General features: G+C 45.5%; 1 protein-coding gene across 1 annotated transcript; it reads left to right on the top strand.

Moving 5' to 3' along the window:
* The first annotated feature begins 9,336 nt into the window (after positions 1 to 9,336).
* Positions 9,337 to 17,978, top strand: LOC101064390 (voltage-dependent L-type calcium channel subunit beta-4-like). The gene is given in 15 exon segments (XM_003963088.3): positions 9,337 to 9,730; positions 11,943 to 12,062; positions 12,157 to 12,279; positions 12,352 to 12,473; positions 12,601 to 12,653; positions 12,909 to 12,928; positions 13,058 to 13,138; positions 14,301 to 14,359; positions 14,579 to 14,679; positions 14,817 to 14,932; positions 14,934 to 14,969; positions 15,102 to 15,197; positions 15,278 to 15,448; positions 15,531 to 15,578; positions 15,669 to 17,978. Coding segments are annotated over 14 exon segments (1,173 nt in total). The 5' UTR covers positions 9,337 to 9,685; the 3' UTR covers positions 15,561 to 15,578; positions 15,669 to 17,978.
* Positions 17,979 to 19,835: the final 1,857 nt, after the last annotated feature.

The following is a 19,835-nucleotide window of genomic DNA, read 5'->3' as shown; positions in this document are numbered from 1 at the left end:
CTCTCTCCCTCTCTCTCTCTCTGTTTCTCTCACAAACACAGTGACACACACGTACACACGAGCGTGCACACTGACCAAAAACACGAACGCTCAAGCACTTTTGGCGCTCATCACACTCTTACGTTGCGTGTAGAGCGCCACCTAGCGGAGAGCGTTTTTAATCACAGCGCGTCAGCATCGATTTAGTGGCGCGTTTCCTTCAACTGTCAGGGAGGACAAAGGGGCCAGTTTTGGTGACTGGAGAGCGAGCGGGAAAGCTGTAAAGCAGTAAGGTGTTGCCGGTGTTGACACAGGAGAACGTGTTTGATTTTCACCCTTTCAAACAAGCACACACCCTGGACGGACAACATTTAACAAGGTCTTACTGCGCCACAAGCCCGTGGGTGACGGGTTTACTACAGCCAAGAAAAGGACATTTTCATGCAGTGGGAAGAAAGCAATGGTTGGATTCTGTAAATGTATAGTTGTCAAAGATCCACTGTAAACACTCTGGATGTGGTCTAGCTTTGAATTCCTCGAACTCCAATGACAGGTTTTACAATTTGCCAGCAGGCGGCGCTACTGTTCAACAGCATTTCTCACTTATGTTCTAGCAGAGACAGACTTTTGCTCAGTCATTCACCTTTGTAGCCGAGGATAATGAAAAAATGTAGTTTGACCCTTTATTAATATTTTGCCGTGTTTATTAATCTAAAAATGTATTTTTACTTTAATCTCCCTTGTGACCTATCATCTTGATTTTGTATCATCTTTGAGGTCTAGTGTGTTTGTGTGTGTGTGTGTGTGTGTGTGTGTGTGTGTGTGTGTGTGTGTGTGTGTGTGTGTGTGTGTGTGTGTGTGTGTGTGTGTTTGACATTGACAGTATAAGCCTACACCACAATTGATCGTTTGACCTGGTGGAAGGAGTTTACATGACATGGAGCCAAAATGCTGGATCAGTGAAAATCGAGAAGACCTGCATCCTGTCCTTGCCTGTCTGTCTGTCTGTCTGTCTGTCTGTTTGCCTGCCTGCCTGCCTGTCTGTCTGTCTGTCTGTCTGTCTGTCTGTCTGTCTGTCTGTCTGTCTGCCTGCCTGTCTGCCTGCCTTCCTGCCTGTCTGTCTGTTTGTCTGCCTGCCTGCCCACCTGCCTGTCTGTCTGCCTGTCTGCCTGCCTGTCTGTCTGTCTGTCTGTCTGCCTGTCTGTCTGTCTGCCTGTCTGTTTGCTTGCCTGCCTGCCTGTCTGTCTGCCTGCCTGTCTCTCTGTTTGTCTGCCTGCCTGTCTCTCTGTTTGTCTGCCTGCCTGCCTGTCTCTCTGTTTGTCTGCCTGCCTGCCTGTCTCTCTGTTTGTCTGCCTGCCTGCCTGTCTCTCTGTTTGTCTGCCTGCCTGCCTGTCTGTCTGTCTGCCTGCCTGCCCACCTGCCTGTCTGTCTGCCTGCCTGTCTGTCCGCCTGCCTGTCTGTCCGCCTGCCTGTCTGTCTCTCTGTCTGCCTGCCTGTCTGTCTGTCTGCCTGCCTGCCCACCTGCCTGTCTGCCTGCCCACCTGCCTGTCTGTCTGTCTGCCTGCCTGCCTGTCTGTCTGTCTGTATGCCTGTCTGTTTGCTTGCCTGCCTGCCTGTCTGTTTGCTTGCCTGCCTGCTTGCCTGCCTGCCTGTCTGCCTGCCTGCCTGCCTGTCTGCCCACCTGCCTGTTTGTCTGTCTGTCTGTCTGTCTGTCTGCCTGTCTGCAAAAGCATCTTTTCCCTTTAAAAGTAAGATCATATTCAGAGAGGATGTCGCTTTTAGGATTTAGGATGTAATAATAAAGTTGAAAACATGCTGAGTCTGTTCACTTCTAGACTATGACGTCAATACTTGTGTGTTTAAGAGAACGAACACTAAGAGCGACTTGCAGGAATTGTAAGGTCATTTAATTATCATGAAACTAAAAAAAAAAGAAGCAAAAGCCGCAGAAATCCTCCAGAGGCGGTGTGAAAAGTGCAGGTCGTGCATAATTTATTGAGGAAAAGCGTAATCTTTCCGTCCGTGCGTCCGTGCGCCTTTGTGTACACTCGGGGCTCACGCCGTGGAGCCACAAACCGGGGAGTTTGCAGCGCAGATGTCGCCGCAGCTGCGCGCTGAGCCGCCTCGATCCTGTCGTGTTGTGGGAATGTTTGGACCGAAGACGCGGGCGTTCTGGTTCAGTCCAAACTGGAAACTGTGGCTCTTCACCCAAGTTGGGCTGTGCTGACCGAGACCCCCGTTCACTGCGGATGTCCCTGACCAATTCAAGCGTGTTTCTCCTCAACGAGGTGGGTCATTGTCGGTTTCATCCTCCCTTTGAGTGATTATGCTGCATGCACTGTGCATCAACGCACCTTCAGATATGATGAGGCGGAAGAGAGCGGGGCTTCGCTGGGACGTTTAGAACCTCACTGGGAGTCTTTCACTTCGGAGTGTGGAAGTTTCGTCATCCATCAGTGAGAAAACGCCTGATTAATCCAACTGCGAATGCGTTTTATTGCTCAACTGGAGCAACAGATGACAGCACCACCCAACACCAGCGCTTGCAGCGTTTTTGCAATTAAACATATACCTCAATAAGCAATAAGTTGACTTTTCTAATCTGGACGACATCTCTACAAACCTCAGGCGCGTGCACAGGTGAGAGTGAATTACTGCCGTTTAATGACAGCTGTAATGTCACCATTTGTAAAAGCCAACATCGCCATTATCTTTGCCCACCGCAGAGCGAAGCTGCATCAGTGTTTAAGTGCAGCAACGACAGCAAACTATTATATAAGTGAATGAGCTTCAGTAGGGATACATCAAATTATAGATAGAATTAGATAGATAGATAGATAGATAGATAGATAGATAGATAGATAGATAGATAGATAGATAGATAGATAGATAGATAGATAGATGGATGGATGGATGGATGGATGGATGGATGGATGGATGGATGGATGGATGGATGTATGTATGTATGTATGTTGGGTTTTGCAGCTTTACCTGCGCTGAACCCAAAAAATAAATCCTAAATAAATAAAGACAAAATAATCTTTTACCCACCTGGGGGTATTTATTAGAGATTAACAAAAAACAGACTTCTTCTGCTTAATCATGAAGGTAACTTTTAAAAAAAAAAAAGGACGGGCTCAACATGGGCGCGACCTGACTCTAAAGGTTGATGGCAGTGTTAATTCTGAGCCCATAAAACTATGACTGACAATTATATATCACAACTTAGTACACTAAATAACATAATGTCTCTCAACAGTAGATCTCATGCAGGACTCCTTTGGGGCATCCATCTGCAGCTCTATCAGATGAACATAAGGACGGGACTAAAGGTGTCTGAAAAGTTAATAAAGCTAATTCTGGCTGTGCTGCTACCTTGACTCTATTATTCGCTTGAGTGTGTGTTTGGTGGTCAGTCAGCGGGGGCTCCTCCTGCACGCTGGGGCGCTGAAACTTTCAGCAGTGATCCGGTCTGTTTTGGAACACAAAGTGCGAGCGCATATCTGGGCCCCCGCTGCCATCTCGCTCTCCTCAAAAATCAAAGGAAGCATCCCCAGACCCTTAAAATAGCCCCTCATCCATAATGCACCAGCAGCAGCAGCAGCACGCGGGGCAGCTCGGAGGGCTGCTGTCTCTCCTTTATTTTGCACTGTGGAGTTTAACTTTCAAACCTCTGTTCACTCATGTTTTATTTAAATGCTCTGCTCATGTAGAATAAAGAAAATGTCTCCTTCCTCTTTCTTTCTCTCTTTCTCTCCCTTGTTCTCCGGTGCTTCACTGTTTCAGCAGCCTATCCCTTATGAATTATGCATCTGAATTTTGCTAGACTTTGTCCCATCAGCCTCCATTACAGTCATCTTGGATGGCCTTTGATTTTTGATTTCCTCTTTGTTGTCATATTTTCCCTCATAAATGTGCACATCCTGAAGGAAACCGATACCACCCCCCCCCCCCCCCCTCCATTTTTTTTTAAGTTTATTGTGAGATTCTTGCTTGTTTCCTGAAAATTAAAGCAGCAGCAGAAGGCATCCTGCCAATGTCCACGTTTTTATATCCATAACACGTCCTCCCAGCCGGTGAGCAGGTGTCAGAGTACATCCAGTCATGTCATCAGTGGAGCACACTGGGAGTTACACTGGGGACACTTCCACATGTCAGACAGAGACAACTTACATGGCTCCCAGGGCTCCTCGCCAACACTACTTCAGGATCCTGACGTAAAATCCGCTGTGAATCAGTTATGCGCCACAGAGTTTTCTTCTTACTGCTGTTCACTTCTAGTCCATTCAGCTGCAGCTAAAATGCAGAGCCTTAAAATGCAGCCTGCCAGTATTATCTGATATAAAATTCCATCTCTGTGTCAGCAGCATTTAAGAGGATCCCGCTGCTTTGCAAAAAGTGACACAATTATTGAATTTTAAAGAATTTACAGTATTAATAGACCTTATAACATCACCACGTACACATTGGAACTTCATTTAAATTCAAATGTTACAAATGATAGCAACATTTTGAGAAAAAGTGTATGTAAATACCAGGTACCGGGGCAAGGGTGTGTCATCGTGTGGGGTCCCCACCTCCTGACACTGGTCAGGACTTGGTGTACTCCTGCTCAGGGTGTATTCCTGGTTCTGACTGTGACTCAATGAACCCCCCCATACTGTAGACTAGTCAAAAGGATGGACAGATTTCCTGTTTATGCTCTGCAGCATATTAGTTAAATAGCTTTAGGCACATAAAATAGTGACTGTAGTTTATGGAAGGTTGTGAGTCGACGTTACGTGTCTGTTAATCTGACTGTTCCAGAAGGACAAAACTCCTTCCCGCATCCACAGTGATATTTTTATACAGTCCTGAATGAACATGCAGTCGCGATGCTCCCATTGGATGGAAGAGGTAGAGATGAAGGGAGGAGAGGAGCACAGGAAAGAGGGTGGGGAAGGATGTTATGCAGACTAAAGCGAGCCTCACTGACGTAGCTGAGGGTTGTGTACAGAGAATGGTGGAGAACAGGAGAAGAGGGGGGTGTAGGGAACAGTCTGCTTACAAGCACTTCAGTGTAGCCGAGGAGAGAGAGCGAGCACATCATGACTGAGTAACCGAGAGCGAGCGAGAGAGACAGGGAGTGTTCTCTCCCACCTCCAACCGAGTGAGTACCCTGCTATCTGATCTCCACTGCATATCTGTAGCATCTACGAGCCTGAGCAGAGATCTGTATTTGTTTTTCTGGGATAACCCGTGACAGGTGTTTTTGATCAAACCGACCGCATTAAGGCTGGAGAAGTCGACTCAGCGGGTGGAATCTGGGCTCCAAGTTTGAGAAATGGAGTTGATGGAGTCAAAGTGGGCTTCGCTAAATTTCAGTTGGCTTTTTGTGAACAAACTAATGCAGAGCTCTGACATTTCTACGGAAGTTCCGAGCTGCATTAAAGCAAAAAAAATGACATTTGAGGCCTCTGTGTGATGGAGGAATACCGTTGGAAAGCTGTGGGCATACTTGCAGGCATTCGTGTGTGTGTGTGTGTGTGTTTTCTTTTTCCTTCGGTTGGTAGGAGGGGGGGAAGGAGTGCATTTGGGACCGCTAGGCTTCCTGTGTGGGGTCAATTAAATACTGCATGAGACTGAGCACTAAAAGCCTGTCCTGTGAGGAGCGAAGTGCTTTGTGTGTGTGTGTGTGTGTGCGCGTGTGTGTGTGTGTGTGTGTGTGTGTGTGTGTGTGTGTGCGGGCATTCAAGTTTATGCATGCTGGATCACTGTGCAATGCCTTGATTAAATTTGATGAACCAGCAATGTTGTAAGGGCCAAAGATTCCAGCTCTTCTCCTTAAGACACTGTCTTATTTTACTATTTTTGCCCATTAAGACACAAAAATGAGCTGTAATAAAATATTCCCCCTTGAGCTGACAGCCGAATGTCTGCTTAGCCTTCGTCTGTCTACGCTAATCTTAGTATCAAATGTGTTTTAGCTCGGCTTGATTCACCTCGGCGGTCAAAACTCCCAAATCCTTTTTTTAAAATTAATACAGCTCTCAAACATTGAAACCCTAATTGAGAAGAAACGTGCAGCTTCCAGATGTAAAGCACTAATGCGTGAATATGTAGGGCACCATTACATATTGATAGGTCTGACATTCCCTCAGTTGCAGAGTCAAGGCGCGCCAATTAGGCCTCATTCAAACCTCAAATCAGGTCAGCTTGGAACAAACATTACTGATTTACTGAAGATTGCAGCAGCCAGTGCAGTCCTGTAGGCGCACAGTTGTGTGGGTTAGCCCCAGCCTCTCTACACTTTGAAGCAGCGTGGTGAAGTCAGGTTGAGGGTTCCCCCGAGGGGGCTGAGAGCCTCAGTATGAGCAGCTAAGACTGGCTTTCCTGATCGTTTGCTGTTGTTCTCCTCCCTCCGCTGACTTATCCCAGATGATTCAGGCCACCGTACTGTCCTCATTGCATCGGTAGCATTTTTCTTCTCATTGGGCTGACGCAAGACGTCCGGTCTTCTGAGACACGAGGACAAGCAGTTGTTTACAATAAGGTGGGTTGAAGTGACGTGGAAGGGTACAGTATATTTATAGGTCACCACGGGACTAGCGCAGACTGGAGAAATGATCCTGAGGTAACTTAAGAGCAGGAGGCGGGTGGAGCAGCTCAGGATGGGATGGAGCATCAATCTGGATGGCTCTCCTATTGATCTGTCTTATCTGGTTGCACCATCAGGAGGCTTGATGCACTCAAGACGAGTTCCCAGAGCAAAGATTGGTTTGTGCATGTTAACAGGTCAAATCTACTGTGTACTACTACTACTTTAATCTACTTTAATGATCACCTCTCGTGATTCGAAAAGGGAAAATATGGCTTATTATTGATGAATGCATTTTTACAGAAGACTCGAAAGTAGCGCGGATGAAATCTGGATTGGTGTAAGTGAGTCATTTATTCCAATCATCTGTGACAAACCAGAGGTAGCGTTCCTACATTACTCATCATAGCAGAGGTTAGGATTTGGGACACAAGTCTTCGCATTTCCATCAAAAATTAGACTCTTTGGTTTTGTTTTGTACTCTGTGCGGGTGTGCAGCTGAAACCAAATGCTATTTCCACACTTATCCATCATATAGTTATTCTAGGTACAGAGGTGTTCTCTTTTTACTGCATCAGCTGCTTCTTTTGCATAAAAGTAATGTCACGGCTAATGCTAGCCTCAGATATGGCCACTAAAGCAAAGAAAGAAATAAAATAGGTCCTGTTTTGATCCTCTCTCAATTTAACTTGGAAAAACATGCAAATAAATGAAGTAGTTAACAGCAAAAACACGTTAGTTCTGAATCAAATTCACCGATTTTCATCTTTCCCTGTGTTTGTGTGCAGACTTTAAAGAAAAGTGCTATAAATAGATGCTATGAAGTGCTCCTGAATCATGATATCAGGAGGATTAAACAGTGCAGATTTAATATCATACTCTTTTGAAAAAGGAAGGCAAAAGGACGGTACTGTTTGAACAGTGACGTGTGGGTTCCTATGCTGTCTATAGGCACTTACTTCACATTCAGAGGGGCCAGCTGGAATTGGTGAATATAGCTGAGCCGATGTCTGTGTCTGCTTCGCTCTTTCTTGAGGGAATGCATCAAAACTCAGCGAACTTTGACAATACACTGCCCCCCACCCCCCGCCCCCCCACTGCCAAACCCAGTGTGTGATGTGAGGAGAGAAGAGCTAAATTTAGGCTGAATAAAAAGGAAAAAGGAAAAAGGAACTCAACTATTCATAACCAACTGTTTTTACCCCTGATCTGTATCAACTCGTCACTCTGACAGAGCGTAAATATTTCATAGAGACCTCCGCACAGGATTTCAGCAGTTGTCACTCCTCCTCTATTAATATCATTTGTAATCCCAGCGTGATCCCCTCTTTCTTGCCTCTTCCTCTCTGTTATCTTCAATTCCAGCTCATCAGCTGCTCCGCGGATGCAGTAATGAGGGAAACACTCGCCCTCTCTCCCCGTCAGTGATCCGTGCGCGCGTACGTGTGTGCGTGGCCTCGCTTTTCAGTCTGAAAAAGCCACCAAGAAATTTGGCCTCGAGACGTTTTTCAATAAAAGCTCCTCGTGGAGTGCGCTTCATTCTTCAGCAGCCAAAGTTGAATGAGGGGGAAGGAATGCACGTTGCCAACATAATGGCTGCAAAGCAGGGTTCTCGGGCACCCGGGGCGACCCGGAGAACAGATGAGTAACCCGGGAACAATGACACCGTGTCCCATAATTGAGACACTGGCGATCCTTTATTAAACATGTGATGGACTCTAGATGGCTGCTCGCTGACTCACCACTGCGTTTCTCCTTGGTAGCCTCATGCATCACTTTCCTGTCAGGAGGATGGTGCAGGGAAGGCAGGGAAAACCAGGCAGGCACAGCAATACCTTCCCCTTGTCCTCCCCATTTTTCTATTCATGGCCTTCTGTCAGAGCTCCTCAGTGATGTCACACCCACCGTAAAGCATCTTCTGATGAGAGGAAATGTCAATTACAGACCCGTTGTTCTTATTACTACTTAACACGGCTTATATAACTCTGCTCAGTGTTTGTTCTGCCTTATTTTTAGATGTTCTGCTGTATCTGTGTCCAGTGAGGGATGATGATAGTGAGTGAGCACTGGGGGGGACACCAACCAGGTGTTACTTTATATGAGTGATTTCTTTGTGTTACTCAGAGAGAATGTTAAAAAGTGTGAGAGGAGGAAGAAGGACAGGAAAGGAAAGGAAAGGAAAGGAAAGGAAAGGAAAGGAAAGGAAAGGAAAGGAAAGGAAAGGAAAGGAAAGGAGAGGAGAGGAGAGGAGAGGAGAGGAGAGGAGAGGAGAGGAGAGGAGAGGAGAGGAGAGGAGCTGAGGGGAGGAAAATGGTAAGGAATTGAAAAGAAAGGAAAGAAAGAGAGAGAGAAGAGATGGGGAAAGGAGAGGAGGTGAGAGGAGAGGAGAGGAGAGGAGAGGAGAGGAGAAGGAGAGGAGAGGAGGGGAGGGGAGGGGAGGGGAGGGGGAGGGGAGGGGAGAGGAGAGGAGAGGAGAGGAGGGGAGGGGAGAGGAGAGGAGAGGAGAGGAGAGGAGAGGAGAGGAGAGGAGGGGAGGGGAGGGGAGAGGAGAGGAGAGGAGAGGAGAGGAGAGGAGAGGAGAGGAGAGGAGAGGAGAGGAGAGGAGGAGCTGAGGGAAGGAAAATGGTAAGGAATTGAAAGGAAGGGAAAGAAAGAGAGAAGAGATGGGGAGAGGAGGTGAGGGGAGAGGAGAGGAGAGGAGAGGAGGGAAAGGAAAGGAAAGGAAAGGAAAGGAAAGGAAAGGAAAGGAAAGGAAAGGAAAGGAAAGGAAAGGAAAGGAAAGGAAAGGAAAGGAAAGGAAAGGAAAGGAAAGGAAAGGAAAGGAAAGGAAAGGAAAGAAAAGGAAAGGAAAGGATGTAACTGGACGAGGGCTCCTTCCTGCTGTACTGTGTTTCTGGGTGTGTACACTCCGCTGCTGCAGTCAGGGCATCAATTTTGTATAGGAAATGGCTGTTGAGGCAGTGCAGCATCATCAGCTGTGAAGCACTTAGGTTGAGCGCCACCCTTTCTCTCCCTTCCATAATCAGGGGGCTGAGGGGAGGAGGTGCTCCCTCTGTTTGGTTTTTCCCCCTCTTTTTTCTCCACTTGTGTCGGTGCAATGGGGGAGAGGAGAGCACCGGCAGCTGAAACATGTCTGCCTCTGATTCGAGCGCGACAGGACTCATCTGTAACAAGGTAGGCTGCAGATGCTTCGGTTTGATCCATCTCTTTCTGTCCAGAAGCCGCCATCTGTCTGCGTCTCTCCCCTCACTCTTCCTCTCTCGCTGTTGTCTCAGCAGAAGTCTGTTCTGCTTCACTCAGTCTGTCAGCAATTCCCAAATTATTCTAAATCCTCCTGCTGCTCCTCTTGTACCTGCTGGTTTCCTTGTATTTCAACTGCTTTGCAGCTTTGAGCTGAACTCACAGACCCATCTGTTGAACAGGATTTGTTTTACCTTCTGGCATTTTAGCATTAATGTCACACAACATTCACTGTGAAGATCCCTTTTTTTCTAAAATCCAACTAAACTATAATGATAACTGCAGGCTTTGTGTAGTCTTAGCCAAAAGTGGTGCTATAGAAAAGAGGCTAAAGTTAGAGGTGCTTTAGTAAAAGTTCTCTTAGCACCAAAGTCACCCACCTGGACTTGTTTAGTTCTGTCTGGTGCATATTTATTTCTGGTGAGGCCTTCATTATTCATCATTTAGCAGCATATTCAACGTTGTGAGAACATCAGTGTTGGGTCTGAATAGATTAAAAGATGAAGCCATCATGGATCAGCAGTTTCCTGTCAGTAATTCTGTTAAATAGCTTGAAATATAGATGATTATTTTTTCTGAATTGCTGCTGGGGCGCGGTGGTGTGACTGATGAATAATTATAGTAATGAAAGCTAAACTTTCTTTTAGTCTGTTTGACCATTCTAGGCCAAGGTAAAATATAAAGCTCAGATGGAGGGGGGGGCACATCAATATTGATATCATTATCTAACCTCTAACCTACCACTAAGATGGAGATTGTCGTGCTAACCTTACTGAAGAAAGGTGACTCTATTCTAAATGAATAAATAAATTGTAAAAGCTATACTGATCTATTAAAAATTGAAATGAACAGCCGCATGTTGCCCTCTTCAGGACTGGGAGAAAAAGATGGCTGTTAAACCATCTTCTCTGAAGCATCTGGGCTTCTTAACAAATTCTGCAGACTTCATTTAAAGGTTGGGGAGATGTTGGTGATGTGATGTGGACCACAAGAAGTAGAGAAAAGCGTGAAGAAAGCTGTCAAATATGCGATGAAATGAAACCATCCTCGGGTCCAGCCCACCACACAGTCCCATATTTTTTCAGACTCTGGAGAAGATGAAAAGACAAAACAGTTGTTTTTTTTTTTAAGTTGAAGAAGCTCCGTCAGAATAAAACTCCCATCTGTAAACCAGGAAAGCTTCCTGGAGTTGTTAAAGTCTCAACAACTCAAGGCGAGGCAGAGCAGCGTGTCCCCAAACTGTCGGATCGCCTCCTGCTCTCCTGCAGACCTCGGCTGTGCCCGTTCCTCTTGCCCTCCCAGCAGCCTTTCCCTCTGACCTCTGACCACAAACAAGATGTTTTCAGACAAGCATTTGAACATCAAACCCTGCGGATGGGACATTAACCTCATTGAACTACAGTGAACAATGTATACTTTAAATTCAACCAGATTTTATATAATACTGTTGCCTGTTTAGAACAACAGAGGAGTTGTCATACAAGCTAATGCTTTCTGCACAGTATAGGTGGGTAATATGTTGTTCTATTCGTACAAGAGAAGTTCAGACTGTGCTGAAAACGAGTCCTCTTTATTCAACAGTAGAACTGCTTTAATTAGGATCTGGGTTTTGTTTTTTTGCCACTGCTGGTGGACTCCACAGAGTCTGGCAGGCTTTGATATTCAAATGATACCCACAAACTTGGAGCTGGCTCTAGCTGAATCCTTTTTTTTGGTGGGGGGGGGGGGCTAAGGGGATGAAAAGCAAAAGAAGGATGGAGGGAGCGAGGCAGAAAGAGGAGAAGAGGAAAGAGGTGCAGGGGGAAAAGAAGGGTGACGTTGTTAGGGAGCTATATTTGGCCGTTATGTGGGTGCTCCTGTCTGGTACGTGAAGAGTTTTGCAGCCCTGCGCCCAGCTGGGACCACGGCCCTGATGGAGTGAAAGAAAAGCTGAAGAAGTACGTCTTTATAGATTTTACCAGTCAGGAGCTGTGGTCTGTGCCGTAAAGGTGACAGTTTGAGTGTCACTCATGTCAAGTTCATTTCATGCAGCTGATCGTTATGATGCTAATCCGCCATATTTGCGATCATGGACCTGTCTCGGGACAGAGACCCCGAATGTGTCCAACGGCTGAGAAGGATTCAGCTGCTCTGCTCGTCTTTTCAGGGTTCAGCCGATTCCTACACTAGTCGACCCTCGGATTCCGACCTGTCCCTGGAGGAGGACCAGGAGGCGTCTCGGCGTGAAGCCGAGCGCCAGGCTCAGCTGCAGCTGGAGAGAGCCAAGGTGAGATCCATTGCGCTCTATGGTACCAGAGGCTTTTCTGTCCAAATGCAGCCATGATGGATGCTCTAATGCAGTTTTCTTTATTTGCCTGCAGTCTAAACCAGTAGCATTTGCAGTGAAGACTAATGTGAGTTACTGTGGAGCTCTAGATGAAGATTGCCCAGTCCAAGGTGCAGCCATCAACTTTGAAACCAAAGACTTTCTTCACATAAAAGAGGTGAGAGGCCTTTGGCAAAGAGTTAATCGATGTTCAATTGAGGCCTGAACGCGACGTTTGGCTTTCATGCAGAAATACAACAATGACTGGTGGATCGGACGGCTGGTGAAGGAGGGAGCAGACATCACCTTCATCCCGAGCCCAGTCAAACTGGAGGCCATGAGGATAAAACAGGAACAAAAAGCAGCAGCAAGGTCAGAGGTCACGCTGTCCCTGTCTGAAATCCTTTTGAAGAATATGCTGTGCTATGTCCTTGTTGCTGAATTGCCCCCTGAGGGGGCTTCACGCGTAATGACGCTTTTGCATCACGTGGCTCCGCAGGAAGGGAGGAAACGCTTCATCCGGAGGCTGGAGGTCCACTCCGCCATCTGCAGGTAAACGTCACATTCACCGTCTGCTTCTGTTGACCTGGAACTGCACGCTCTCGTTCATTTAAGTGTCTGGCAGCATGAATTTGGATCAAACGTCACAGGTTGGCACTCTGCAGCCACAATGGAAGAGCAGCTTTGTGCACTTCAGCCTGCCTGCAGTGTCTACTTTATTAATAGGCTCTTGGCTGGATTAAAGAGCTGTGACTCCGTGTAGCTTTTATCCTATTATCTTATTGTTGCTTCTGTTTATTCTCAAAGCCAAACAGAAGCAGAAACAGGTATGTTTCACCTCTTCATACGGGCATCATTGTCGGGTGTTTTTCAGCCTGTTAGCTGGCAGTTTATAGAAACAGAACTTTCCATTTCCCGATGTTTATGTTCTGTCTTCAACCTTGTGACCCATGCAGACAGAGCCCGTGCCTCCCTATGATGTTGTTCCATCTATGCGTCCAGTGGTGCTGGTGGGACCTTCGCTGAAGGGATATGAGGTGAAGCATCTATTCATCTTTGGGTAGAGTCGCTCCGATTGTTCCCTCAGCTGAGGGAAATTTTTGGAAAAGAGTCAGCATATTTTAATACAAACGCAGAGGAGGGATTTCAAAATAGGGGTGGGAATTGCTCAACCGTTCTGCAGAATGGTGACTGTGATTCAAGCAGAGAGAGAGTTACAGGCAGTTTCTTTTCCCTTTTTATTCTCTCTGGATCACCAACTGCCAACCGTAACCCTCAACCTCTTCCACAGAACATCCATTTTACCACAAATGTTTAGAGATAGGTCCACGTCACCATCACAGCACACAAAAACCAAAAGCCTCATGAGTGTGCCGCGCCTCTCCGACTCGTCGACAATAGTTTTCTTCATGCCTCATCAGAGGAGAAGTTTACGATGATAGAGGCTGTTCAATTGAATTTCTGCCAGAATTCAGAAATTTGCCGCACAAATGGTCATATTTAATGTATGTAAAACTAAGGCCCAACACATAGAGCCACATTTGTGTTTAGACTACTGTATCTTCACTGTTCATGTAGTTATGACAATTGCAACTATATTATGGTGACAAATACTGATTAATCTTGGATAAATTCAAAAGTTATTTAGTGCAGGACTTTTCTTGGTGTTCCCCCTGCAAACAAATAAAGAGTTGCTGTCTTGCTCATTGTTGAAAGAATATCTTTTCCTGCCACAGAACAACCGCTGAAGCCTTAAAAATGCCATTAGAATAAAAAAAATAAGGTTAAGACTTTGACCACTAGGTGGTGTGTTTCCTAGATGAGATCATCATGGTTATTTAGTTACATATTATGATGCATTCATGTCCTGTAATAAACAAGAGTAAAACTCACAGATTAATGAGAATATTTGAACACTTGCACAGTGAATGGTTTCTAATGAATAAATTGGCGAGGTGTTTTATCATTAATAAGGCATCCTTTGAAGTCTAAAGGCAGAAAAGCAACCATGCAAAGTCGAAACACGTGCAAATTTCCAACTCCCCCACTCATAAATTATTTTTGTTACAAATTCAGAGCTTTAATCTTTAAAAATATTATTTTTGAACCCAACCAGCCATTCCTGTAGCTTGTGATGTAGCTGTCTACAGCCCCTCTACTGTCCATGTGCCAATAACAATTGTTTTAATCTGCGTCCAGGTTACCGACATGATGCAGAAGGCCTTGTTTGACTTCCTGAAGCACAGATTTGATGGCAGGTTGGTCTCTGTCGCTCTCCGCTGCTGCAGCCGGCTGCACCCTGACACCCTGACTAACCCGCTGAGATGTTGATGGGATTCAGCCAATCATGTTTCATGGACTACAGAAGCTGAGATGTTGATGTTTTATATTTAGCCACGCTAGCGTACAGGTTCTCCATGTCCTTTGACAGGTAACAGTTGTGGATGCGATGTGATAAGACACGTCTTGTTCCATAGGATCTCGATTACACGGGTGACTGCGGATCTGTCACTGGCGAAGCGCTCGGTGCTGAATAAGAAGGCCATAATGGAGAGATCCAATACCCGTTCCAGTCTGGGTGAGCGAAAACAAAGTTGCCCTTGGTCTTTTTGTGTGCTAAAAAAAGATAATTCCAGCTAAGAATAGATGTCTTTTATTTCGGCATGTCAAATCTCTGCTAAACATCAAGCACTTTTTCCCCTCTGTTGTCGTCAGCTGAGGTTCAGAGTGAGATAGAGAGGATCTTTGAGCTGGCCAAGTCCCTTCAACTGGTCATACTGGATGCAGACACCATCAACCATCCAGCACAGCTCCTCAAGACCTCTCTGGCTCCCGATCATCGTCTACGTCAAAGTGTCTTCACCTAAGGTAAAACGCCATATTTAATCCGAAGCTGAGGGAAGCAGATCCGCTAGTTATGTGCACTCACAGTTTATTCAGTTTTGTGCTTCTTTTTACACTCAAAGTCTCGTGCTGACCCTCATCTCACTCTCATCTCAGGTTCTGCAGAGGTTGATCAAATCTCGAGGGAAGTCACAAAGCAAACACCTCAACGTCCAGATGATGGCGGGAGACAAACTAGCACAGTGTCCACCTGTATGTCATCACCATATATTTTAAATATTTTAAATATATAATTAGAATCTGATGGATTGTTCTTTATTATATCTCACTAGGAGATGTTTGATGTGATTTTGGATGAGAATCAGCTGGAAGATGCATGTGAACACCTGGCAGAGTACCTGGAGATTTACTGGCGTGCTACACATCTACCCTGTTCTGCCCCTGCTAACCCCTTACTGGAGCAAAGTGTCATCACTCCACCCTCAGCCAACTCTAGCCAACAGGTTATACCAAAATAATGGTTGATTGAGTTCATCTGTAATTATAATTTTAGTCACGGACTTTCCTCCTTTTCAACCGTTGCAGTTTTCTGAAACTCAAGAGCTGATAGAATGACAACTGTTACGGGCATAGGTGAGCCAATCTGTGATCTCTTTGGATTATTCTCTTCTGGTTTCTGGGTCTTTCTGTGTATTTGGTGAAATCTTTCCCCCTCCCCTGCAGGAACAGCCTGTGCTGCCACCTGGGATCAGACTGGAAGGTCATAGGGCAGAGGGTCAACAGCACCACCAGGGGGCAGCAGCAGCCCTCATCTCTCCGAAGCACCTCCGTCCACGCCTGGCGCAAAGCCGAGAACAAGAGGACCAGAAGGAACAGAAGGCCGGGGATGAATAAATGATACAGAATTAGTGAAGAGGAGCAGAAGGAGGTGGATTTGACCAGATGAGGCTCCTGCATCACTGCTGCCCCTTGGCAAGAGCTCCCTGCTCCCACCACCACCCGACAACTCAGGGCCACTATCTGCCGCTGCACACATTCCTGGTAGCAAAAACCAGCACGGCGGTGCAGCTACTGCACATCAACCTCCCCACCACACACACACACACACACTTTCTCTCACCCTTTTATTTGGTTCTAGAACGATCACACCAATGGTCACACTGCGCCGGAGGAGCGAGACAACACAGAGGAGAGTGTGAAAGAGTCAGTAACACCTTTAGAAACCCTGAAATTGTATCCATTTAGAATCCAGTAGTGTAGCAGAGCCACAAACACAATTAGAAATGTGCCCATTGTTGGTTCCCAGTGTTCCCACTGTGACAGAGTGGAAAACAAGAGTGAGAGAAAAGTGTTTGTCTTCCATTTCTGCAGCTCTGTCAGCTGTTCCACTGTCAGCAAATCTCGCATTCATCTCTTCATCACCCAGTAGCCTTTTTAAAGGGACATTTATTATTTGGGGGGTTTATTTTGTTTTGTTTTGTTTTTTAACCATCGATCAGCCACATCATCCAAACCACAATGATGACAGCGCAGTGTTCTATTGAGGCCATTTTGTCCTGGTTCACTTCAGAAAACAAAAAAACCCAATGTGAACTGGAACACAATTACAGACTAAAAATTCAGTGCAAATGAAGAGCTTTATTCCCCTTGAGTTCTGGTTCTATATAGTGGGAAATCAGTGTTAGCTCAATGTAGCTTTTGTGGTCTGAGACACTTGCATTTGCCTTCAAATGTAATTTTATTCAAATACATTCACTTATTTTTAGTAATAACCGTGTAGATTTTTTTTAAAAATTGTCTGCATCCCAATCCAAACATTTTTCAAATAACTTTTGATTTTGAATCGCAGCAAGCAGCACATCCAGAAATCAGGGGACAGATCAAACTATTTGTTGTATATTTATTAGTATTTATTCGCAAGTACTTCAGCATGTGTAAACTGACTTCTTTGTGACTGCAGCACAAAAGTTAACTTTTGTTCTGAATCACTCTTTAGCTCTCAGCAGCTCCGCAGCAGATTTACGGTGGAGAGCGACCTCTAGTGGTGGAGCGGGGAAAATCCAATAGCCGCCAGAGCTTTTCTCCAACGTCCAAACCCCACAAACCTGCAAAACAGGCGATACACACTTGCAGAGGAACTGCAATTAATGCAGGAACATAACAAAGAAATATAGCTTTCGAAAACAAAATTGCAGTTTCAACATAAATTCATTTCTTTGCCACAATCTGATATTCAGTTAAGGTGTAAATAGATATAGAAACATACAAATGTATGTGCATGACATGCTGTATTCCTGTTTCATCATAAAGGGCTTTTTGGGATCATCCTCATCTTGCACTTCAAGTAAAACAACATGAGAAGGCACGTGTACGCTTTAATGAAGAGTTTAATGTACATACAGTGTAATATTATTACTGGAAAATATACAAAAATACATTCAGAGTTTTAATAACAGCACACGAGTTCATATGAGATGCCTCAGACAGCATGTGTTTACGTTTCTGTTTCTTTTTTATGACCCTGTCGCTGCAGATTTCACTTTTTTGGCCACTGAATCGTGCATTTCCCCCGAAACTCCAGTAACCTGTACTTGAAACAACGTAAGCACAGAAACTTCCGCTTCATTTTTTACTTTGAGGAGTTTTGTACAAGAAGTGAACCCCTTTGGACTTCAAAGCACAATTTGTTTTGTACAATTTTTCTTGCCTATTGTTTCACTTGCCTAAATTCTGTATGCAATACAGTCTAGCATCGATGAGGCACTAGCTGAGACTACCCAGATATCTCCTCAGTTGTGACGGAGTATAATTGCACTACTATGGTTTCTATGTCTGCTTTATGATGCAATAATTACACGTTAAACGTTTCGCTGTAACCAACTGAGCAACTGTCTGATGTTGATGTCAACATTTCCTGTGGTTTCCGAGACAAATGGCATCCAACAGTGTCTGTGCGTGATGTGTGCAGGGTGCATCTTTAGTCAACAGCACATCTGAAAGTGGAGGAGGTGAATAAAACACAACGATACTGAAGCGGCGTATCTGGTTTTATTCGAGTGGTTCCAGCAGGGGGCGGTAGCGGCGGGTCTCCGCTGATATGCGGGGAAGTTTAAACATTCAAAGTGGGTTCGTCCCCTTTATAAAAGAAGAGGTGGCTTTCGCTCGCTTTCATCGCATTTTCGGCTACTTTTAGATTTTATTTGAAATCAAAAATCTGTTTAATCTGCAGGGCGATGCTGCAGAATTGTAAGTTTTTGTCAAAATGGAACGCCATCTTTTAATCTTTTACATTTTCCCACATCTCACCATCCTGAAGTTCTGTCCTCCACAGACTCCTCTGGCTTCCATTGAGTGCAGAGCCAACATAATGTGTCAGAAAAGTGTTCTGCTGTGGCAATAAATTAAAAAATTCCAGTAAAGCTGGGAAACATGTTTTTCTGATCTCCTTTATACTTCCTGGAACCACCTGGCACCTGTTCTGGCTCCCTGAGGGGATATTTACAGTTCCTACAAACGTCTGGCTGCAGAGCAATAAGTGATTCTACCTGAACACAATAATAATATAACAACAACGTCGGCGTGATGAGCAGCAGAAATCCTCCTGCTGTGCGTAACGTCTTCATTATTCACTGTTACTGATTAATCAACCACAGGATTCTGCCGGTGCTCCAGTTCCTCCTCAGCACGTCTCATTACCACCGTTATATAAACACCGCCATGGCGCCACCCCTGTATCTTCATCGCCTAGAACTGGTTTTACAGTCTGGCAGTGGTTGCTGGTAGGTGATAGCCTTGCTAGACGCCACGGCACCATCTGCCGAGGAGTCTGCGGTGAGAAATGCAGGAACTCCACAAACGGGTGTGAGACAGTCGCCTGACTCAGCGTTTGCCTCCCCGATCAGCATTCGATGCTAATCGCCGTCGCCGACAGAGCAAGCGGCACCTCGGAGGTGTCGATGCTTTACCCTCTCCGACCTCGACCTTCCCATCCTGCGGTGGCGTCCATACCGGAAGAACCTGATGATTATTCACAGCCACCTGTCTCTGCCCTGATTACACCACCAGAATTCATGAGTGTGCTTCATTGCAGAGGGTGAAAGAGAGTTCAGAGATGAGAACTTTTCTTCTGAACTCTAATGGACCCTTCATCCATTATGGAGGGCTGCAGTGCTCTCTGAAATCTGCCCTTTATAATTAAAAACAAGTTCATTTATTGCCTTTTTTGTTATTATATTTATAGGTAACCTTGAACAGTTCAGCCTTCTCTGAAAGGGGTCAAATAGTTTTGACCCAGTGGTGCAAAAAGTGGAAGCACTAATGGAATTACCCAGAATGCTGCCAAATAAAGGCTTTTCATTAAATCCCAGCTTTCTTAACAATGAGCCGCTGTTTGCATACAGCCATAACCTGAAGGGTGGGAAAAGCTGGTCTGGGACCTGAGCTGGGTCACACCAGAACCCCACGTGTGCACCTCGCAGATGCTGGTCAGATCGTTCTTTCAGCAAGAAACAGGCTGGAAATTTGCAGGCTGTTGAAAATAAGAAGTTAAATGATAATTATTAGTCTGGGAGGCCATAAATCTACACCTTCACTTGATTTCACTCTTCAATGCTTCATTTTTTATCATGACAGTCTTTTTAAGGAGGAAGTCTGGAGATGCTTGGATCTAATTGACCCAGTGGTGCAGATTGAATTAGGTATTCCATTGATCCAGTAACTGATCCAGTCATTGATCTAATCTGATCAGCTGCAGCAGGAACAGGTGACAAAACTCACGCTTGAGTGTCAACAGATTAGAAAAGTTCTGAAGTCTAAACAGTGGTGTGGTGGTTAGCACTGTTGCCTCACAGCAAGAAGGCCCCGGGTTCGATCCCCGGTTGGGACTGAGGC

The sequence above is a fragment of the Takifugu rubripes genome, chromosome 3 (genome assembly GCF_901000725.2).
Source record: "Takifugu rubripes chromosome 3, fTakRub1.2, whole genome shotgun sequence".
NCBI lineage: Eukaryota > Metazoa > Chordata > Actinopteri > Tetraodontiformes > Tetraodontidae > Takifugu > Takifugu rubripes.
Note: the sequence above shows the minus strand (reverse complement) of the source record. Positions and strands in the feature narration are given on the sequence as shown.